Genomic DNA, 23,443 nt, shown 5'->3' with positions numbered 1-23,443 from the left:
TTTATCTCGGTTTTGGAAAGCTGATTCACGATTCCTTTGTAAGGGTTGAGTTGTTCAATCATACTCATGTCATTTTTCTATTCGAGCTTCACAAGTCAGCAAACCAGGTGCGCTTTGTTCTTGAGAGTCTTTTTTTGTATAATGGATATCAGCTTCGTCCACAACTCATACGCATTTATGAACTTAGAAATCTGCTTAAAGAGGCTTTTATCGATGTACTTTCTAATCATGGCCACGACCTTTCGATTTAGGATTTTCCATTCCTTCGTGTTCTTTTCTTTTGGTCTCATCTCACTGAGGATGGGCTTATAAAGGTCTTTGCAGAACAAGTGATCTTCCATCATCGGTCTCTAGTATGCGAAGTTGTTGGTTGTCAACTTGAACATGTCTCCGTCACGAGCAATATCACTGGTCTCTATCTCGTCTCCTTCAGAACCCTTCTAACTCGGGCTCTGATACTACTGTTGGGACGTTGAGCTCGGAGCTTAGCATTTCGAGGTCGGCCTGAAGTCAGCAGGTCAGCCAACTCGCAGAAAACTAAAAATGCAAAGAAAGAGAAACATAGAGGAAACATAGCAAGTTTTAACATGAAAAACTTTCTCCAATGCAAAGAAGTAAAAATCATTGGACACTAGTCCAGAAAAACTTCCACTATGTAAGAATAGGATTACAAGGAGATCAAACTTCTCTAGTCATACTAGAGGTACATTCAAGATTCACCAACAATGGTGGTTACAAGTCCTTCTCCAAAGAGGTCTCACTCAAACTTCTCTCCAGAGGGTTTTCTGACAAAAGCTAAGATCATCTATTACAAAGGTTTTCATGTGTTTATATAAGGTGAGGGGAACCTTACACTTTCTTTTAGAACCTTCATCAATGATTGAGTGGACATCATTAATTGAGGTGATTGTATAGACATTGAGCCATGCACCCATTAGTGTGGTGGATGCCTTAGCCACTAGCATTAAAGGAAGGAACACACCTGTATACGTTTGAGCCCATCAACCCAAGTTGTGGGTCTATGTCCCACGATCTCCTAAACGCTATCATCTCACCCTTGTCCACCACATGTGAGATTCTAGCTCTAAACTGCTTTCCACCTCTTGAACTGTCACTAGAGGCTTGATATAGGCTAGGATATATAGGGACAAAAAGAACAAGCTACTACGATTTATAGAATAACTAATGTTATCTTCAAAGCATTCACTATCTTCTCTACCATTATTCCGTAGATACAATCACTAGCTTTTCAGCTAGTTATTTATATTCAACTTTCAAACAAACATGATCAAAATTTAGCCTCGTTTGAAAAAATGTTCATCTACTATGAATTGGTTTAATTTTATATTTTTAAATTTTATCTAAATTCAAAATTATAGTTAATAATAATAAAAATAATAGGTTGTTTTGAACATGTTGCTTATCTTTATTAAAAGACAATATCACAATTATAACTAAAAATGTTTATACTTTCAATTCAAGTTATGTAATTATGAATTTATCATGAAAGTTATAACTCAAAAGCTTTTTAAAACATTTTGTATAAAATAAATTAATATAGGGAATAAGATCTATGCTTTTAAAGCAAAGAATTTCTCTCCGCCACATGGAGAAATTGTAAAGAGAGATAGCAGAAATCAATAAGAGAGAAAAATATAAATGGTGACCCACTTCGTTTTTGTTTATGCGTCAAAGAGAAATTCTCTGCTTTAAAAGCAAAGATGTTAATCCCATTAATATATTGTCATACACCGCATCACTTTATTATTTAAGTTGACCCTATTAAAATAGGTACAATGCAATTTAAGAATATTAAATAAATATAAAAAAATTAATATGCTAGATATTTTGGATTTTTTTTTCAATTCATGGATTGTTGTTGATGAGTTCGGTCCACATTTAGCCGGAGATTTTTTTCAATGTACTCTAGGAGCACAATACTCTTCGGTGGTCCTTTACTAAAAAAGAAAATATCATTTTTCGTTTATATCCTCTATTTCCTTCTAATTGTCTACGTTTACATAAAGGGTTAATAGTTTGGGGGAGAAATTATTAATTTTCTTCATAAACAAAAAAAGATAAAATCTACCACATTAAAAACAAATAAAGTTGGTACAAATCTTTTATGAGTATGTAGGAGGGGATGTTTCATACCCCTTACCGGGTGTTGTTATGTATGGAGAATCTGATATAAATGTTGAAAAAGTGGGATAGGTAAAATATGTTAACCATGTTTGGTATGTCTTGAAATTATAAAATATCGGTATATTATTTTTTCCATGCATTTTGTTTTGAACTAGGCAATAAAAAAAAAGTTGCCATAAGGCGTTTGGTAGAGGAGAATTTTTTTTTTATCTGGGAATCACGATTTCCAGGAATAAAATGAGAAAATGAGTTTTCTGAGAATGTTAACAAAAAGTTGTTTGGTAGATTAAAATATTCCGAGAAATACTGGATTAATTTTCTTAATTCTATGTTTAGTTGTATTAAATTTTTTCTTGCCATAAAAATCCTAGAATACCACCCTTTGGATAGTATTCCTGGATGGTATTTCAAAAAAAAAAAAATCACACAAAATATGAAGAAAAATGAAGAAAAAATTAATCAAATTCATTCAATTTTTAGGCGAAGCATAAAAATATTGCTTTAGCAAAAACAAGACTATTATTCCCTTTTTTAATTCGGTTGATAATATCACTGTTTAATACTTAGCACTTAGCAGGGACCGATACAAACAGAGATAGAGAAACAGCATGAATGTTGGTGTATGTTGTGATATGCATTCTTCTGCTATCTGTTGCACTGCCGTTTCACCTTACCATCTTGGTCGTTTCAGCACCGTTCGGAACCCTAGCCAATTTCGCGCCAAATCCTCTCTGCTCATTGAGAAACAGGAAGCCCAAGTCGATTCCGACGTGAAGCCCTTGTCTCGCCGCCTCATTCTTCTTCGCCATGCTACCAGTTCCTGGGAAAACCCTTCTCTCCGCGGTAACCATCCATTGGAAAAAAATAAAAAAATCCCCAAACTTGTTCTGAATTTTCGCTTTTGCCCTTTTGAAACTTTTGACTTAAAGTTCCAAACTTTACGTGGTGGGGAACATTCCCATTTGTGAAATTGAAATGGAAACGGAAACTGAAAAGTGTTGTTGCTTCTAGGTAGAACAAATTTTAGGTTTCTGCTTTGTGCAATTTCAAGTTTAAAGTCTCATCAAACTTTATCATCCATGTGAATAATGTTTGTTTTATTATGCTGCTTGGTCCTAGGAACATGTTCTTTTTAGAATTTGAAAGGAAAGTGTATTTTGGGGTCTAAAGTGGAAACATGGTTTTTTTTATGGCAGACCATGACCGGCCTCTGAGTAAATCAGGGAAAGAGGATGCTGTGAAAGTTTCCCGCAAGCTCCAACAATTGGGTTGGATTCCTGAACTTGTCCTGTCTAGGTTAGGAATTTTGTGGTTGTGGTTTCTTCTGTGACATTGGATTAGGTTGACTGTTTTTGAAGGCTCATTGGGATGAATCTTGTTCTGAGGTTCCTATATTGGTTTCTGTTATTGCAGTAATGCGGCACGGACTAAGGAGACACTCAAGATAATGCAGGAGCAAGTTCAGGAACTGTTGGAAGCTGAGGTTCATTTTGTTTCTAGTTTCTATTCAATTGCAGCCATGGATGGGCAAACAGCGGAGCACCTTCAAAAGGTTATTTGTAGATATTCAAGGGATGAGATACTTACTGTCATGTGAGTATATACATATTCCAGCCTTTTAGGGTGGTTTCTAATTTTTTTTTGAAGGTGTAGGTTGAGGATTGAAGCCACATTAGAATTCTCTAGGATTTCAAGCCCATACTTAATGAAGCAATGTCCAGCTCATTTTCAAGAATTCTCTAGGAGCCCTTTATTTTTTTCTGATAATATCTTTTCATTTGCTTTTTAAGAAACAAATTTTGATACTTAGTAACTACTATTGATAAGATCTGAAGGATATTTGATCGTTGGGTGGTATGGTTACAGGTGCATGGGACATAATAGGGGTTGGGAAGAGGCAGCCTCAATGTTTTCTGGGGCCTCTGTGGAATTAAAGACATGCAATGCTGCACTACTTGAGGCTGCTGGAAAATCTTGGGATGAGGTTTGATTTCATTACCTTGCATGACTGCATACATTGATATCTGCTTTCAAGTCAAGTCAATGAGACTTGACTTGACTTGATGAAGCATATTTTAATGCTTGTGTTCACCTGTGTTGAACACAAGTTTTGGAAACAGACTGTTTGTGTTCAGTTATCTAACATAGTACATAGTATCTTACAGGCATTTGCTGCAGCAGGATTTGGTGGGTGGAAGCTTCAGGGCATAGTAAAACCAAGTAGCTAACTAGTTACAAATAGAGATGCAAAAGAGAAAGTTGGAAGCATGATTACTTCATTTAGGAATCCAAAACGCCTCTTGTTAGGTTAAGGCTACAGAGCAGATGACTTCTGAAAGCAGACTAGAGGGAAGATCGAAAATGATGCAAAAAGACTCATATTCATATATATATCTGTTTAATTTGGCAGCTATGGATTGTTTCCATGGAGATTCAAGATGAGGCCTCCACATGCTACTTAGTGTGTAGCCTAGACGTTCATTGAGGTGAACTCATGCTGCTCCCTGGTTGCTGGTACATTCAGGTTAAACACACCTTCAGGTTTCCCAAGAAAAATAAAAATAAAAAATGCTTCTGGAAATCATGTGTTGCGGAAAAGATAAACATTCCCCTTTTCTCCATTCTCTTCTTCCACCCTGATAATATATTTCGAAATTGCCAATATGGTATTGGTTAATGATTATCAGCAACCTAATAGACACAAGAAGCCATGGCTTATTTAAATATTTTGTTTCCTAAATCAACTTGTGTAGATTTCCTCGTGTAATGAAAAGTTTAATTATTAGTTCAAATGATTGACGAAGAATTGGTTGGTTTCGTGTTTCAATGCAAGAGGGACCTAAATACAGAAGAATTTTAAAATTTGTGAAGTTTCATAAAGTTCAAAATGAAAAAGAAGGAACAAGCCAATGAAAGTAGGTTTGTTTCTATGCAGTGTCATTTTCTTTTTTTTTCAATTTAAGTTGTTTCGGACGAATTTGAAGTCAAACTCATGCCTTCTGACTTTATATATCCATCAATCTTGCTTCATTTATGGTACCATAAATTAAAATATCAATAAAATTTATTATAGTATAATGCATGGAAAATTGTGACCTCGTGTGAGAAAAGGAAAGAATTATTTTAATAATGATTGACCTTCGCATTATAATGGTATGTTCCTCTCGAGGTGGAAGACCACTCACGTCATGAGTTTCAACCTTAATAAGAAAATAAAATGAGAACTTGCCCTCTAAATTTTGCTCATCACTTTTTCTCATTGATGTTTAGTGTATAAATAACTTGTGTCAGGTATATGCTATGAGATGATTGGAGATATTAACTAATTAATATACTAGTATAAAAGTAGTGTGCAAAATTTGGTATGTAAATAACATAATTGAATAATGAAACATTGCTTGTGTGCATTGTATTGAAAATTTAAGAACCTGAATTTTAGTTATAAAAAAAAAACTATATTTTACATAATAGCTAATTTGAGAGGAAATAGAGAATAATTTAACACATTTTCTATGAAAATTCATTTGAAAATTAAGTCTAATTTATGAAGTACCTGAACTTGAATTATGTATTACTCAAAATGATTTAATTTTTTTGTTTTTTAAACTCAACAAGTGAAGTTTGTTATAGTGTATAAATAAAATAGTGCCTAATATTAGATTTTCAAGAAAGTAAAACGTTATAGTAAATTTTCATCATATTAATATATATGTTCATGTTGTAAATATATATTTTGTTTCGACTAGATAATTGTTACACATAAAAAAAACATCAAGGACTCGAATTGGTAACTTCTAAAATTGAGATCCTCACGAATTATTGCATCTAAAGCTCAAATAACGAAAAACACTCATGTTCCATTTTGTTGTTAATGTTTCAAATTTTCTAAACTTGGGCTATCATTAGTTCAAATGCATTAACAAACAGAAAACGCTTCTTGTTATGAAATGTACCTAAATTGAATATTACATTAATTGCACTGCGTGTGACTCCTACCAACCTTCATAAATAGTTAAAACTTAAAAGAGCAACAACACTAGGCGGATAAAAAAATAAATAATAATTTTGATGTAAAGTTGTTAACATTAACATAATTAACATAAATAGTTAAAACTTAAAAGAGCAACAACAACAACGTTTGATGTAATGAATAAGAAACAGAAACAAAGACAACAAATTTTAAGGAAAAATCTAGCTGGCTGCTTTCTTGGTTACGTGGTTTCCCATTTCCGATGATTTCTCCCTCTCAGTGAATTCCAAAGGACAAACGAAGAACGACGATAGAACTCTCTTCATTTTCAATTTTCAATTTCAATTCCTTTGCAGCTTCGCTTACTATTCAGATTCAGACACACAAGCATACCCTCTTCTCCCATTCTGGTAAAGTTGTTTTCTTTTTATTCTTCTCTTTCCATTTACCCTCTTGTTGCCATTATTCATGGACATCAAATGTGGGATCTGACTAGGAATTATTGTCTACCCCACATTCTTGCTTTTTGAGCTTTTACCATTTCCTACACTTTTTTTTTCTCTGTTTCCAATTTGGGACTATTCCATGGGATTCATCAAGTGACTGAAGTTTGAAATTTTACCATGAATAAAGTTGCTGCAATAATGGTGGAAAAGGAGGGGTTAAACGGAACTTTTTTTTGGGGTGAAAATCTCTGGATTACTGTTCATTTTCTATGGTTTTTCTAGAAGCAGCTTTTGTAAAATTTCGGGGGTATTTGGGTCTGGAAATGCTTTTTAGTTTATTGGGGGTTATTTTATGTTTCTTTTTTTTGGCTTTTTTCTTTTTCCTTCTCTCTTTCTCTTTCTCTTTCCTACACACACACACACACACATGATTACTTTGGACCAGCTTCCTTGTAAATTTGAAAACATTTTGGTACTCTACTACTGTGTTTCACACTGTTTGCCTTTTGATTCAAAATGTCACCTTCTTAGTAGCCAGTTGGTTGTTGTTTCTTACCGAAATTGGGCATTAATAGCTTGTGTTGGAAATAATTGTCCTTAATTAATGTCTGGCATCCAAATTCAGGAGCAAGGTTCTTCATATCTTGGGAGGATTTGAGATTAAGGTACAGTTCAAGGAGCTTTCATTTGTTTTGAGAGATGGGGGAGAATTGACTTTGAGCTTCTCAGAGACTCCGCTCTACTTGTAATCTCATGCAGCGGAGCTTCTCTGAGCTACATGTATAAGCAAGATGATTGAACAATTCATAAATTTCATTATTAGGCCTCCCAGGTATTACTTTTTACTTTACTGGTTGGTGGCTTGGCACTTTTTTATTTGCATTCCAAACTTGACAACTTAATATCTTTTGAGTCTTGTTGTATTGTCAATGAGGACTAGTGTGTTCAAGCTAGTAGATTCTTATTTTCATTTGATTGAAATTCGCTCTACACTGTATTGTGTTCAGCTGAACATGCCTCAATCATCTTGGAAGAACTATATGAGACAATTTTCACTATAGACTTCAATTACTGCTGTTTTCTAAATTTGTTTTCTTTTATTCGACTAAGGCAAATAGCTAAGTTCACCTGCATCCATTGCTCAACTTGTGGTTATCTTTTTTCAAGCCAATAGGGTTACAGTTTCAGTGTATCTACTTTGTTACATATACAGGGCTGAGTATGATCCAGAGCAGTATCTATGGGAAAAGGAATTCACCCTTGCAGGAAAAACATACCAAAGGCAGGATTTGGAGGCAAGTATGGACGTGTTTTGTTAGATACAATTACTATTATCCATTTTTAGAAGTTACTTCATGATTACAATTTACAACAGTTTGTTGAAGACTAGATTATCTTCCCTTTTTTTTAAAATCTTGCAGCTCAAGAATGCCAGAGGCTATACCTTGCAGTGTAGTCATTATCTCCCTTCACCTTTCCCTGAAGATACTTCTCTTCCTTGTGTTATATATTGCCATGGAAATAGGTATTTCAATTTTTATGGACAATGCTATTGCTGTTTATAAGAGATTCTGTATGGCTCTGAATTAAAATCATGAATATAATTTTTCAACATTCTATATTTTCAGAATGGCACGCCCATTCATTCTTCTATCTTTTGATATGTGTGTGTATGTACAATGATGCAGTGGATGTAGGGCAGATGCCAATGAAGCTGCTGCTATTCTTCTTCCATCAAATATTACTGTTTTTACTCTTGACTTCTCAGGGTCAGGCTTATCTGATGGAGACTATGTTAGCCTTGGTTGGCATGAAGTAAGTTCCTTCTTTTGCATATATTTATTTGTTTAATTAGTTTCCGGCATTATATCTTTTATGCATCTGCCCAAGTTGCCTCTTGAGTTTCTGCATATTACATCTTTTGCAAAACTAACAATGCAACTCATTGATAAACTTGCATGCTTAGTTGTGTAATTTTCCTGTATTGTTTTCACATGTTTAATGTTTCCTGTTACTTTTTTTTAATCCGTGAGGAGCTTGTAAACTCTTTTATTTCTCTTTTCCTTTATGTGACAGAAAGACGATCTCAAGGTGGTGGTGTCGCATTTAAGAAGCAACAAACAAGTATCTCATATAGGTCTCTGGGGACGATCAATGGGTGCAGTTACTAGGTATTACGTCTTCCAACAAACTTTCTGTTTTTTGTTGATTTTAGTAAGAATTTCTGTTCTATACACTTTTATTATATCTATATATGTAGGGTAGGGATAGAATCAATTGACACCAGGTGTCAAATCTTACACCAAATCTTTTCCATTCATTTTATTTCCTCTTAAAGACTGCTATTTATTTATTTATGAAATCACGTGACCCTAACAACAAACATGCACTTCAAAACCAACACAACAGAAAAAAGAAAATACCAAAGAAAAAACACCAACATTGGAAGCTCCTTTCAGTCTGTTGCAGTATGAAAGAAGTGTTATATTTGTTGTTAGGGTCACACGATTACTTAAATAAATAAATCTCAGCCTATAAAAGGAAGTAAAATTGATGGATAGGATTTGGTGTAAGTATAAAATTTAACACATGGTGTCAATTGATCCTTTCCCATACACACACACACACACACACACATTTTTGAATACTAGAATTAATAGTTTATATTGGCCACAAAGATGGCTTTAAACCTAAGACTTAAGCTACTGGGTGTTTAAGTATCCCTCCTCTGTTCCATATACATGTGATTTTGAGCCATCTGTTATGAGAATCTCCAGCGTAATTGACTACTCACTTTGCTTTGGTGTGGTGTAGCCTTCTTTATGGAGCTGAAGACCCTTCTATTGCTGGAATGGTGTTGGATAGTGCCTTTTCAAACTTATATGATCTGATGATGGAGCTAGCTGATGTCTATAAAATTCGACTTCCAAAGTTCACTGTACACATTCTCTCTTTCTCTCTCTATTTGTAGACATAGAACTTGAGATCCCACCTCCCCCTTTGTAGTAAATGTGGAATTAAAAAAGAAAAGAGGATTGCCATGTGGTTCCCTCATAACTTTCTTGAAGTGATACGAACCTGTAGAGCATGATATCTGCCACAGGCGGTGCATCATCAATCTAAAATTTCTCTGGTTGTAAAAGATTTAACTACTGCACTTTTATAAGTCATCGCAATATGCTGTTCAGTTGTGCTGCCAGAGGAGGTTAAGCTGTTGTATTTTCTGGTTTACTTTAAGAACCTTTTATTAGATATGGTCATCACATGTGAACTAGAGATCTGCTATGCAGCTTTGCTTTCACACCATTTTATACCTATTCTACTAGGTCTATACTTGTAATTGAATCAGGCAGGCAGAAGTATTTCTTTAGTTCGGGTGAAAAATCCTTGTCTGCACATTGTTTACCCTATTCGATGAACTTTAGCAAGGCTCTTCTGATATGCAAATTTATTATATTAGCCAATCTGAGCAATGGGCATCATAGTTTTATATAGGCATCTTAATTTAATTTATTTTTTCCTTTTTTGTTAAAATGGAAAAGGGAATGCCAGAGAATGAAGAATACTGTTAAGTGTTAACTTTAAATAAGATTTTATTCAGGATTTGGAGTTCCTTACCTTTTAGGTTTTTTTTTTTTTGAAATTTTTTATTATGAAAATTAGGGATTTATTAATTACGACATTTTTGGCATTAATTGGTAATGATATTTCTATATTTTTGTAATTTCTCTCTTTTTTATATTTTTGGGGGAGGGGGTGGCACATGTTTCATTAATGAATAAAACTGATCGATGGAATTATTGGGAAAAATGGCTGTTGTTTGAAGTGACAAGGGAATACCAATATATGTTGTTTTACGGTTCTCTGAGTATGTATCTATGCATCAGGTTTTCAAATAGTTGTAGGTCTTGTATTTTTCCTTCCTTGAAATTTGGATGATTTATGTCTTGTTTGATTGAATTGACTGGGAATGGGATGATTCTTTAATATCTGTGAAGGGTTCAGGGTAGAGTCTTTCATCTTTGCTTTCTCGTCATGGTTGGCATTGTTTAGTTTTGCATTTATATTTATTCCCCTTTCATTTTTCAAATCCTTCTAGATGAGCGGATCTTGAAAATCAATGGCCATTCAACTTAGATTGTCTTAAGTGTGAGTCCCAACATCATGCTCCCCCAAGGGAAACTTTTGCGGAAGTCTCTTCTCTTCAAGTATTGTAGTCACACTAGCCTTCTGCAGAGGCTCTGATACCACTATTAGAATGGTACGAAGGAGCCTGAAACCCTTTGCAAGGGAATCTTTTAGTAATGGGCCAAATGACAAATCACAATAAGTCGGCTAACACCACATTTCAACCCAAAACTTTAAGGTTGTAGGTCAATGGGTCTTTTTGTATTTATATGGTCCTCACTTGGTTCATTTCTATGTGGTATCTCACTTAGTTCATTTTCAACATTGACTGTTATTCTTTGGACATTTCTAGATTTGGTTAATAAGTCTGAATTTTTGCTGCATTTGGTTCACAATTAGATCAAAATGGCTGTACAATACATGCGGCGGGTTATTGAGAAGAAGGCAAAGTTTGATATTATGGACCTGAACTGTTTGCTGGTATGGATTAATTCTGCAGGATTTTTAAAGAATGATGAGATTTTTCTTGATCTGTTCCACTTTTGAAATTTTAGAATTACTACTGCAAACTTAATTTATCATGTGTATTTTCACCTTGAAATCCTTTAGCATGTTTGGATTCACTTAATTGTTTGGGGAAAATTGCAATTTTTTTTAAGTTCTCTGAGGAAGATTTTGATGATAAGCTATTTTGAACACAAAATAAGCTAATCCAAACAACACTTAGTGTGATAGTATTTATTTTCTGGCTAAACAATTTGTCAAACAAAGTTATTTCCTTTCCATGACTATCTTAAATTAATGCTGTAAAAGCTTACAGGTTGCACCGAAGACATTCATTCCCGTTTTATTTGGACATGGTAATGATGACGAATTCATTCAGCCTCACCACTCTGATCTTATCTCTGAATCTTATGCGGTATTATTTCAAACCTTTGGGCAAATGTTTTTAAAACAATTTGCAGTTTTGCACTCCTTTGGCATTGTCAAAACACCTACCTTTTGTCTTGTAGGGAGATAAAAATATCATAAAATTTGATGGTGATCACAACTCCTCTCGACCACAGTTCTTTTATGATTCAGTTTCCATTTTCTTCTACAATGTCCTCCGCCCTCCTCACATTCGTATAGCTCGTAAGCTTGAGAAATATTACAATTTGGGGGATTTAAAACTTGGTTCTGCTAGGAATGAGGTAATTAGCATTTTGAATTTATTGTCTTGATTTCCTGCTTGATTAAGTATTGTCTTAAGTATATTTATCCCCATGACCACTGCTATTGGTCTATATTGATGATTCCACTAAAATGCCATCTCCGCTTTTAGAGAAGCCAGGTCTACAGGAAATATACCTAAATTTATACTTTGTGCCCGGAATTCAGTTTGGAACAAGTATAAGATGTTAACTGCCATTTCATTTTTTGGAAATTAAAAAAGAAGGGAAAACTCCAGCCATAAATGCTCTCTAGCTTTGCGAGGGTAGGGGTGAGGGTTGATTGTACACGGTTTTTCCTTTGTATTTTTGCAAAGAGGCTGTTTCCTAGAATCGGTGACCTTCCGGTCACAAATGAGCAACTTTACCACTTGCTTGAAGGCTCGTCCTCTTTTTCATTTTTTGGAAATATTAATGGCAAATATTATTATGTAGGTATATATGGTCATTTGATTCAGCTTTATTATGTGGCCATTGTTTGAACAATAACACTAACTTGCTCTTGCTTTCATTATAGAGCCTGTTATATGAGATACTCTATAGTCTACGGTCTGCAATTACTGATGCTGCAAGTTCATCTTCTGCTCCTCCAAGCATTTCAAACTCAACCACAACATCAATTAGTGAATTTCTTTCAGAAGTTGCGCCTGCGACTGCTGCAGTAGGATGGCTCTTTTCATCTGTCCATGTTATTTTCATCCAAAACCTTTGTTCTGTTTAACTCATTAATTGCTTGTAACGCAGGATTCCATGATTAGAGAAGACACAACGCATGGCTATGATGAACCTGGCCATGATGAGCCTGCTAATGTAAAGGTGATGTTATCAAGTACCATCTCTGAAATTAAGAAATATTTCGGGGCTTGTTTAACCCCTAGATTGCACTATTGATATTACGGACTCTGTACAAGTGATATTTAAATTATTACAAGTTCGCATCTTCATTTTACTAGAAAAAATAAGTCTGAGTTGAGAAAATTTTGTTACATCCCACCCATTCTGTACAAGTGATATTTAAATTATTGATTGTGTAATTTTTATATTTCATAAAGTTTATTTACTTAAAATGATTTAGCCCATAAACCGGCTTATGCCAACCTGCTTCAGGTTGAACATGTTGCCCTGCAAGCCTTGACACGTTTTTTTACTTCTCAAAATTTTTGTTTACTTAAAAAGTATTTTTGTGCAGTAATTGTTTCCTATCAACTGCATTAGTGGTTTAAACATGTTGGTTTGTAGATCTTGACTCATTTTTAACTTGTCTCCTGACAATGACTTTTAATGATATAATTCTACAGGATGAGCAAAATGGCCTGCCTGAAGATTATTACTCATTTACTAGCTCAACTAGAGAAAGCTGGGGCAGATGTTCTTCTTTAGGACTCAGTGATGCAGAATCTTATGCAGATGTTGGTGGTGATGATAATGGTTCTGAGGTATCTCTCTCTCTCTCTCTCACACACACACACACACACACACACACACACACACACACAACATGTGCATGCAACACACAGCACATAATCTTTGATCTATTAATTAGTTTAAGATATAAAAATGATTTGGAGGCGACATGTGATACCAATGTGGTGTTTACTTGTCTGCTAGTTTATATCATGGTGTTGTGCTGTCTGCTTCTCATGCTTTATCTGTAGTAGACTATTATATTTTGTTGTTAATTCATACACTGACATAGGTGTTATGTGCTTCATTTTGTATATTATATCCAAATACTCTCAAGGTATTTGCAACAGCTCCGGGAAGCATGAGAGAAATATTGGCAGACCCAAAAGAAGTTGAAAAGAGTCAAAAGAAGAATAAAGCTGAAAAAGTTCCAAAGAAGCTTAGGTCTGACAGATTTGAGAGGTTGGAGTCCCTCAGTCGACGCCTGCGACTTTGCATTTTGAAGGGATCTGCCCATCGAAGACATAAGTCTCTTGACATGTCTTGAATGCTGTTGTTGTGTCATATAGTTCATCGAACTGTATTTGTTTTCATAACATCAATGTAACACTATTGTTTTTAGGCAGTCCATGAAATTCAACTTGTTTGTAGGTGGACTAGTTGGTTCTCTTTCTTTTTTTGGGTACTTGGTTCTCTTTTAGGAAATGTTCAACATGTACTTAAGTGCAAAAATAATGGTCTCTCTCTCTGGCTCTGCTTTCACTACTTGGTTTATGGTGGCAAGAATGTGACTCATTACTCTCCTAATTGCCTAGTGCTGCAATATCTACATTGGGGGCTTACTGTGCTTGTTATGTTGTGTGCCTGGATAGCATTACCAATTTAATATGAAACACTTAGATATTGGGTAACCTTTTCCTTTCACGAATTTCCAGCCCATTGTAACGGGTAATGGGACATAAAAATGTAGAAATGAAGCAAGTGACATTAATGTTTGCATTCACTTTGACATTGTATTCATAAGGATAACTAACAGACACATTAATGTTGTAATTTCGTAGGCCTTTGATATGAGAAATTCTTGTGCTGACTTAATAAATCAATAACAGACACATTATGACTTGATATAAAATTTTATGTAATTATTTAGTTAGTCTACATAACCCTTTGTCGACACAAATATTTCTCCTCTAATAGTCTGCCACAGGAAATGGCATGAAGCGTCCAAGATGTGGTTCCTAATCACTGTTGCACAATCTGGTTCATTAGATAGTACCCATTTCACATCCACAAAACGTAGCTTCTTGCCATTACCTTGGAGCCCAAAATGGTCCAAAACTGAAAAGATCTTAAGAGAATGGTAGAATGTCTTGGGTAGCATTTGGCATATGCTCTTCTGTTCTGCTTTATTCCATCCATTTTAGTGGAACTAAAATATATCAAATTGTGACCTTATTATATCTTGTTTTGTTTTGTTTTTAAAATGCAACAAACATAAAATAGAACACTTCTACTACGTTTCATCCGTTCTCGTCTACCAAACACTAATAGGGATTTACTTTTCCCTTAATATTTAAGGGTACAATTGATTCAATTAAACCAGATGTTCCGAACAACTAAAAAAAGAAAGTAGATCAAAGAATATTAGATTAAGACCACAAATAATCAGAATATGCATTTGGTTTGACAAATTAAGCATCCAAGTCCAAACCTGGTGTCTGCCAAAATTTCTCACATAACTTGAGGAATGTTGGGTTCTTTATTCATTATATAGTCCATATATTCTTATTATTAATATTTTTTATTGAAACAGTACAATATCATCTGCGAGAATTTCCATGCACACTTCTAAACATTACAAACTTAAACATATCTTTAGGTTTCAACATTGGCACAAACGAGTGGGGTGGTATGGTATCTCATCTGGTAGAATATACCCCAACGCTTGACCACACAGCACAGAACCGTAACACTAAGCATCTAAAGAATTCCTTTGGCTAGTCAAGAGATTATGTATAAACCTCCATCAGCCTCCCAGAGTCACCAACTCACCATGAAGAATGGGTAGTCTATGGAGCAGATGACAAGATGCTTTCTTTTAACCCAATTCAAATTAGTTCTCTAAATTTAATTAAAAGCTGGGTATTTAATCAAGTATTGAACTGAAAACTAAGAACCTTGGGAATCTATGAAGAACAGGTTCCTTCATCTATGAAGGAATACATATAACACAGAAACTAAGCTTAGAAGGATGATAGAATCAGACCTAGGGCACAACCTAACATGTTACACCAAATCACAGATTACTGCCACCAACCTTCTCCAATTCCTCACCACTTCTGGTAGATATACCCAAAGAAGGATCATATGGCTCTTGAGCAAGGAAAAGAGAGTTTGGTTGCTGGTATGATGGCATGCTTGACTCCAGTATCTGATGTGGAAGTACCATGTCTGGTTTAGAATATGCCCCCTCCATGCTTACTCGTTGCTTCTTGGTTGATCTCTCCATTTTAGGGCTGTCAACAGGGGAGCCAACAGGGCATGCAGAATCTGGAGTCAATGGTTCATGGTGAGATGAAAAAGATTCAATTGAAAGACTCTTTGCTGGGGCACGCTCTTTGGCAGCTTTTTCTGGGTCGGGGGTTGCCGGGTCAGTCTTATTATCAGGTTCTTGGCCAGGTCCCTCTGAAAGGACCCCACTCAGCCTCTGTTGCTCTTCAATTATCTTTTTCAAATACTTACCCTGGGCTTCAATCCGTAATTGTAGCTGTCTCTGCACCTGTTTCACAATAAAAAAATAGTCACAAGCTTGGCACTACAGTTCCCCATTCTGTCTATTCTGCCTTGATTCAAAATTGAGAAACTACAAAGGAGAGTGCATGTTCTATTTGTATTTATAAATAAGATGGAAATTCTCAGTCTGTAATAAGTCGAAGTCATCCAGAAAGGTTACAGATATTCCTCTACATTCACACGTACACGACAAGCATATACAACTTTCAAAAACTGGAAATTGTCTATATGATCATCATTAATATATGATGACTAACAGTGTGCTTCTCTTTTAGTGTGCCTATCATGTTTTGCTGTCAGCGAATTAACCATGCAGTACCTTGTTAAAACAATGGCTTTTCTACTACATAACTTACTCAGATAAGAACTAGTTTACTTTATTACTTGAAAAAAGATCTTCAGTTAGACATATAGTTAACAAATTATACTTATGCACTGCAAATGCATTCAAAATTTTATTCTCTTCTCCCTATATTTAAAAACTTGTATTTGAAAACCTTATAAGTACGTAAATTGTATTGTATATTCAAGTGAAATTTCAAAGCCCCAAATGCAAGTAGATTTCAAACCCCATTTGCATGTTGTGCAAGACAGCTTGGGTTACTATTGTTATTATCAAAAGTTTCAATTTGGAATCAACATTAGCCATTCAAGTTTCATCATGAGATATATACACTTGGATGTTACAACCTAGACTTTAATAATTATATAATAAAACCAATTTGTGTGACTGACATAAACAAAAAGAGCTAAATTAATATCATCACTTCATCTAACATGATTAAATGTAATAGAAATAAAAAATAATACAATCTGCTACTATAATATAGATAGTCATTACATCACTTAAAGAAAAATATACCTCCAATTGTTCATGTAGTCGCTTCTGCACCTCCATTTGAAGCTTTAGTGCTTCAGTAATCTGCATCCCACTGCAGACAGACAAGCCCACAAGTCAGTCATTTAGTCATTTTTTGTCTTATATCACCAGAACTCAATAAACAATCAAGATCTTTTGGTACAAAAGTCACATATTTTTCCCAGTAACACTTTGAGGCGTTGAACATGCTTAAATAGATGAAATTTATATATTGTTAACACTGGTGTAAATTTGACTCCAGCATGTAAAAGCATAGCTAACATGAATAAAAATATTTGGATCGCAAGCTTCCAACAACTTGTACAAGTATGAAAATCCAAAAGCAACCAAGGCAGCTTTACTCACGATGAGCCGTCTAGATTGGAAAGCATCTCCCCTGTTTCTTTCTTGTCGGCTTTTTTCCCCTCTATCAATTTAAAAAGTTATCATCAAACAAATCTAAAGGAGAAATCAAAGTAAAATGAATATGTTTAATGGACTAAGAACAATAAATCAGTAAGTCCTAAATATTATATACATGAAACATTTGAAACAACGAATAACAGATATGCATACCATCGGATGAGGAGTCAGGTAGGTATTTAGCTAGTCGGTATTTCTGGATGCAACAGAAAAGCAGAATGAATAAAGGTTAACAAATGAGAACAAAGGACATAAAGTTAAGAGGGCCTGAAGTTCATATTACCTGTAAATGGCTTTTGACATGATAAATAGTTAAGCCTGGTACACCCATAACTCTGAGGACACCTTTGGGAGTGGCACCTAGGATAAAGGATAGTTAGAAATTTAAAATACTTTTTATGATAAACAATGTAAAAAATAATGCTTAGAAGCTTGATAAATTCTTATTCTAACATTAAGATATCTAGCCAACATAAGTATTAGACATCTGATCAACATATGTAATCAATTATTCAAATGTTACTTTTCACATTATTATCTCATGAATTCATACAAAGAAAATTCTCATTTGATCACCCAATAAGTTATCTGGTAGTCATGCTGCATGCCCATCTGACGCAATTTTGCATGAAAATAATTACTTATGCACGTCCACATACACAGAAAAAAGAGAGGGAGATTACTAAAACTTCAAAAATCAGAGGTGATACACAGCAAGGAAATCTTCAGCAACAAATGTAAATTGGTGAGAATTAGGCACTTTTATTTTATAATCGGCTAAAAAATTTAGTGTTCTCATTTTGCTGAATAAATCGTTTTACGTTTGGGTGGGAAAACAAGAGAATTTTTTTTCCAGTTAACCAAAAACAGGGAGAAAATACTCACGATCTGGCCCGCCAAGTTGTGACACAGCATCAACAAAGCGCTCATGTAAATCATGTGTCCACCGTAAACGTTGTTTTGAAGAGAGATTAGAGTTGTTGCCGAGACTGTTTCCTCCATTGCCAGGTTCCATTGGGCTGCCACCACAATCTATGTGCTCACCATGAACTAATGAATTGCTTACAATTAAACTTGAACTAGGAATATTTTTTGGATGATACATTTGTCATTTATCTGACAGCAAAAAAAATAAAATAAAAGTGAAAAGAATGTAATATGGAATTTAATACTAACATCTCATACATAATTGAATATTGAAAGAGAAAGAAATAGGGGAAGAATCAGACATGAAGGCAAACAGAGACACATAAATATATCAGTTCCTCAAGATAGGAATACCTTTTAAGAGCAACCTTGAATTTTCCTAGTTCAAAAACTGTATAGTGTATACAGTTCTTTATGCATTAGAAAATTAACATATTCGGATCCCAAACCCTAATCAAGATCAGTACACCTCGCATATAGTTCAATCATGGAGTTACATTATACAAGTCTCCCTCAACCAACTTTTCAGATTGCCATTAATAAAATTTACAAAAGGGATCATTTAGCACTCTCAACACAAACCTTAACAAATACTTCCAGACATCCAATGGACCATTTAATCAAAATTTATAGAATCTTCATCACACCAATGACTTTCCATAAACAGCACTGACTGGTTAGTGTCACTATATCACAAATTAAGGATCAAACTGGTTCTCATTCATTTTCTTGCAAAGGTCTTCTTTATATAAAGCCTCTTTCTTCCATCATTTATTTCTTCAGGTGAGTTTCTAGGAGAAACTCAACTGTTTCCATGTCCACAAAACTTAAACCAAGTGATGTTAAGACTTCCTAAGTCATTTTAGAACTAGGTAAACTTTTCTTGCGTTTTTATTTGATGAAAGAAGTCTATAGAAGCACTCTATCTATCTTCAGAGCTTATATGAAATGGGATTTAGCTTCCTAAGGTCTTTTATAATAAGATCCTTTCGAAGTATTTTGCATTTTCCCAGACTTTGGATTTGTGCAAGACATACCTTTAATGCGGTGCCATAGAAAGTTGAATTAAATTTCTTATCTAGGCACACATAGAAGGACTAGCAAATACCAACAAGAATTTTGGACTCACGTATATTACTCCCCTAGAAGTAAAGTATCTATAATATGCCCCTTCAAATATCATCCAACTTCTGCAATAACTAAACTAGCATCTGTAGTATTGCGGAATATACACTAATAATGCTAGAAGTGGAGAATACAAACAAAGAGAAGCCCAATCATTGTTTCCCTATCATAAGTACCCAACCCCCCAAAAAATAAATAAAAATGTTGGAGTGAAAAATTAGATGTTAAATGAAGTTGATTTGTCCTTATACTTAGTAAGTCACAAAGATATCATTCTTATTCATGGAGAACTAAAAATTTAATATCATTATTGATATTTGCAGGAGAATTCATTCATCTGACGCAACCTACTAACCTCAGCAAATTGGGAAACAGTGTTAAAAGTTGACTAATTTTCATCAAGTCAATATGAATATCATGTAACACCCTCAAAAATTGATGTTTCAACACTTCACACATGGAAGAGAAGACCCATAAGACTCAACATGTCTAAAACAGTTGTAATAAACAAACCAATTAACATTTAAAAGACAAAAAAAAAAAAAAAAAAAGTAGCAGCAATTGGGTTTCTGGCCCCACAACACGAAGAACACAACGACTCTGGGACGATAAAAAAAAAAAAAAAAGTTGAAATTTTTTACATGTTGAAGACGAACTCAGAGAAATGTCCGATTTCACAGCACCAAGCACAAAACTTTACTAGTGGGAGCAATGGAAAAAAAATTGAAGTCGAATCTTAAAAACACAAACTTGAGCCTGAGGCAGAGACAGTAGCGTCATTGAGACGAAGCTCAAAGCAAAGAAGCCAAAAGGGTCGTCAAAAATAAAAACACACAAAGGAAATATCATACAGAACCAACCACAAGCTTCAGAGAGAGAGAAGGAAACAGAGTGATTGAAAACCAAAATTAGTGAAAGGGGAAACAAATAAAAAGAAGAAGATAGATACATACCCAGATCTACGAAATCCAACAAAACAACACATACAAATTTTCGTCTCCTCCAATTTCGGAGCTGTGTACTGTGCTCTGCGTTTTCTCTCTCTCTCTCTCTCTTCCTAGGAATACAATACAGTGATACCCTCCAATAACATTAATCTTTTTAGTTTATTATAAACGCAGAGATTATAGTTACTATTTTATTATTTTTAGATTAAAATTAAATTAACGAGTCTGATATTATTTTGTATCTATTAATTTGATTTTGATTTAACAATAATAAAATTAATATTAAGAGATAATAATAAAAAAATATAATAAGTATAATCTATTTACAATTATTATTATCAAAAATCTAAGAATTATAATGCAGAAATGATATTGTTCATTTCGTAATTATTTTTTAATAATGTACTCTTGAGAATATATACTTAAAAAAGATAATTTTAATATTATAATTATATATTCTTGAGAATATATAATTAAAGATGAGTTGCACAATATCCTGTAACAGGATATTCGATGCACTCTTATTATTTTATGAAATTAGTGTTTCTTATTTTCTATGTAGATAAAAATGTATGGCCTCTTTCAATGATATGTGAAAAAAGAGAAAATAAAAATATGAACCACACATATTTTTATACGTGTATATTTTATCACACAAATGTTAATCACATTATATTTATTTTTTGGCCTGCTAACATTAATCTTTTTATAAAATGGAAAATGGAACAAAAACAGAAACAAATTTCACGCTGTTTCTCTATATAAGCTCTTTCTCGCTCTAAATGCATAATGTAGATGTTCCGTAATGTAGAAAAAAACAGGACTGTATGAACAGTGTAGGAATTGGTCTATTGGTTTTTACCAACCCCACGTTCTTCCCTTCATCAACTCAAATATTTCAAAGCCATCCTTTACTCATTTTCTGGTTTTTATCCACCATTGACTTTATGTTTTTTTATTTTTTATTTACCTTCTTGCTAGCACTATTTGAGAAATTAGAAACTCTAGTGTGGTATTTTTTTTTATTTGGAGCGGATTTTGTGTAATATTTTTATTATTATAAGAAATAAAGTTTATCACCACATATAGCTTTAAAGCCTTAAAAAAAATTATTTTCAAATAAAGTTACCGTGAATAACTCAGCAATTAATATGTAGGGTTTCAATTTCGGATATATGAATACTAATAAATTAATGACTCTCAATTAATATTATTAAATAATTATAAATATTAACCGTAAAGAGAAAAATTTAGTAGATATAATTCCGTATATATATATATATATATATGGGAAAAATATTTCTAAAGCAATTTGAGATAAGTTTATCTCTGGCTACCCCAAAACTACGTCATTTTATTTATTTATTTATTTTCTTATATTAATTGATTTACTTTTGAATGGTTATGATCATCTTTTTCTCTCTCTTTTTCTTTATCACCATTGATCTTTGTACGGTTATGATTTAGTAGTCGGAGATAAGATTATCTCAATCAGCTTGAGAAACGATAAATATATATATATATATAGAGAAATGATCCGTTTACAAATTTTTTTTGAAATTTTTTACAAATTACACTATGTTCTCCCGGAAGAACATAATGTAACCAGTGTTCTCCCGGAAGAACATAGTGTATTTTGTAAGAGTTTGTAAAAAAAATTTATAAATATAAACTGTCCCGTATATATCACTTGTATAAGTAAAATTTATGAAATAACCACTCGTGTCCAATTTCACAATGATCTTATTATCTAAATTATGTTTTGTTATTTTAATTTTACTTATAGGTTTATTAGGTCTAGATTAATAGGGCGTTGTTTGTTCTTGTGTCTCATCTTCTCCTTTATTATATAACTTATATTTTACATTGAAAGTAAGTTTTAATAATAAAAAAAAACAAATAGGATAAGATATCCTTAACAAAGCCACAAAATATATCACAAGAAAAGCAAACAAGTAAATTTTTGGCATAAAAATGCTGGTTATGACAGTATATAGATTCTCTTTTAATAGTCCTAATCTGAAATGAGCTATATTAATTTTATACTTGTAGTAATTGACTTATAAAACGATTTACTTGACGCTTTAAAATTAGTTTTTATTATGTTTACTATATATTTCAGCCTTTACTTACAAACTCTTAAAAGAACAAAAAAAAAATCGAAAACCAATTCAATCCAAATACTTAGTTTGGATTGAATAATCTAGAACAAAATCAATTGGATGGTAAAATGGATGACTTTTCTCATTAAAACTAATCCAATACAATCTGCTAATTAACACCTCTATTTAATGCTTAATTAGAGTACTAATGCAAAGATTATTATTTAAGCTTTCAATCTCATCGTACGTTATATATATCTCCTTTATCACAATAAGTAATCATTACCATAATTAAAACATAAAGCATGTATTTAAAGACATCGCACCTTAATTTATGATCGTTCAACTCACATAATATCTTTACCATGCATTATCTTTTCCAATGTTCCTGCTATACAAGTACAAAAATGTTTCCCATGCATTATCTTTTCTATATTCATATATATTTGAAGATAATAAACAAGACAACAAGTTTAAATATAAGGTACTGAACCTAAAGATCACCCTTACTAGTTCTTAAGCTAAGATCAGGGGATATAGTAACCCCCAAAAAAATAAATTAAAAAAAAAGCAAGAAGAAGGAGAAAGCATACCTGATAATTAAGGAATAGAAGGAGATAGAGAGAGAGAGAGAGAATGAAAACAAGGTATCAGAATAACCCTATATTTGTCTAGTGAGTTTTATGTGGTCTTGTTTTCTTTGTTTTTGTTTTTGTTGTTGTTTTTGTTTTGTTTTGATTGGTGTGTGATAACATGGTGGGAGTAGTGAACTAGCTAGCTAGTCTAATAAGGTAATAGTTGTGAAGCTGAAGATGACAACAACGTCGCCTAGTAATCTCGACTATGATGGAATCTTCCATGTAATATTCCGATCCTTCCGTCCAATGATTCTTAACTTATATAAATAATATTATCGCTTACATACCTTAGTTGTTAAATCTATGATATATATATGAAACTTCA

General features: G+C 33.6%; 3 protein-coding genes across 4 annotated transcripts; 2 read left to right on the top strand and 1 right to left on the bottom strand.

Moving 5' to 3' along the window:
• Positions 1 to 2,727: 2,727 nt before the first annotated feature.
• On the top strand, positions 2,728 to 4,943 carry LOC133290310 (uncharacterized protein At3g52155, chloroplastic). Its single transcript, XM_061488392.1, has 5 exons — positions 2,728 to 2,988; positions 3,342 to 3,441; positions 3,559 to 3,738; positions 4,012 to 4,129; positions 4,311 to 4,943. Exons 1-5 carry the CDS (start codon positions 2,754 to 2,756, stop codon positions 4,371 to 4,373), a joined length of 696 nt encoding a protein of 231 aa, XP_061344376.1. The 5' UTR covers positions 2,728 to 2,753; the 3' UTR covers positions 4,374 to 4,943.
• A 1,387-nt stretch (positions 4,944 to 6,330) lies between these two features.
• Positions 6,331 to 14,105, top strand: LOC133290296 (uncharacterized). 2 transcript variants are annotated; one of them, XM_061488375.1, is made up of 14 exons: positions 6,331 to 6,525; positions 7,187 to 7,393; positions 7,775 to 7,856; positions 7,983 to 8,086; positions 8,250 to 8,376; positions 8,638 to 8,732; positions 9,376 to 9,499; positions 11,089 to 11,169; positions 11,510 to 11,608; positions 11,703 to 11,882; positions 12,418 to 12,561; positions 12,645 to 12,716; positions 13,199 to 13,336; positions 13,642 to 14,105. In XM_061488375.1, the coding sequence occupies exons 2-14, from the start codon at positions 7,353 to 7,355 to the stop codon at positions 13,849 to 13,851; spliced, it is 1,497 nt and encodes a 498-aa protein (XP_061344359.1). In that variant the 5' UTR covers positions 6,331 to 6,525; positions 7,187 to 7,352; the 3' UTR covers positions 13,852 to 14,105. The 2 variants fall into 2 exon arrangements, with proteins under 2 accessions (XP_061344359.1, XP_061344360.1); XM_061488376.1 differs by having other exon boundaries at positions 7,775 to 7,860.
• Positions 14,106 to 15,059: 954 nt separating this feature from the next.
• On the bottom strand, positions 15,060 to 23,088 carry LOC133290265 (myb family transcription factor PHL7). The gene is made up of 8 exons (XM_061488331.1): positions 23,074 to 23,088; positions 22,807 to 22,868; positions 18,265 to 18,495; positions 17,663 to 17,739; positions 17,533 to 17,575; positions 17,323 to 17,383; positions 16,960 to 17,029; positions 15,060 to 16,083 (listed from the first exon to the last, which is right to left on the bottom strand). The coding sequence occupies exons 3-8, from the start codon at positions 18,482 to 18,484 to the stop codon at positions 15,601 to 15,603; spliced, it is 954 nt and encodes a 317-aa protein (XP_061344315.1). The 5' UTR covers positions 18,485 to 18,495; positions 22,807 to 22,868; positions 23,074 to 23,088; the 3' UTR covers positions 15,060 to 15,600.
• Between the last annotated feature and the right edge of the window lie 355 nt (positions 23,089 to 23,443).

Source organism: Gastrolobium bilobum, unplaced genomic scaffold (assembly GCF_033153095.1).
Source record: "Gastrolobium bilobum isolate Gb01-03AN ecotype WA unplaced genomic scaffold, APGP_CSIRO_Gbil_v1 utg1595, whole genome shotgun sequence".
NCBI lineage: Eukaryota > Viridiplantae > Streptophyta > Magnoliopsida > Fabales > Fabaceae > Gastrolobium > Gastrolobium bilobum.
Note: the sequence above shows the minus strand (reverse complement) of the source record. Positions and strands in the feature narration are given on the sequence as shown.

Excerpts from the sequence above, each read along its gene's own strand:
- LOC133290310 (XM_061488392.1), top strand. The coding sequence starts at position 2,754 with ATGAATGTTGGTGTATGTTGTGATATGCATTCTTCTGCTATCTGTTGC. Across the intron at positions 3,739-4,011 it reads GATGAGATACTTACTGTCAT|GTGCATGGGACATAATAGGG; the intron begins GTGAGTATATAC and ends GTATGGTTACAG. Across the intron at positions 4,130-4,310 it reads CTGGAAAATCTTGGGATGAG|GCATTTGCTGCAGCAGGATT; the intron begins GTTTGATTTCAT and ends AGTATCTTACAG.
- LOC133290296 (XM_061488375.1), top strand. The coding sequence starts at position 7,353 with ATGATTGAACAATTCATAAATTTCATTATTAGGCCTCCCAG. Across the intron at positions 7,394-7,774 it reads TTCATTATTAGGCCTCCCAG|GGCTGAGTATGATCCAGAGC; the intron begins GTATTACTTTTT and ends TTACATATACAG. Across the intron at positions 12,562-12,644 it reads TTGCGCCTGCGACTGCTGCA|GATTCCATGATTAGAGAAGA; the intron begins GTAGGATGGCTC and ends CTTGTAACGCAG.
- LOC133290265 (XM_061488331.1), bottom strand. The coding sequence starts at position 18,484 with ATGTATCATCCAAAAAATATTCCTAGTTCAAGTTTAATTGTAAGCAAT. Across the intron at positions 17,740-18,264 it reads ACAACTTGGCGGGCCAGATC|GTGCCACTCCCAAAGGTGTC; the intron begins GTGAGTATTTTC and ends CCTTTATCCTAG. Across the intron at positions 16,084-16,959 it reads GACTACATGAACAATTGGAG|GTGCAGAGACAGCTACAATT; the intron begins GTATATTTTTCT and ends ATTGTGAAACAG.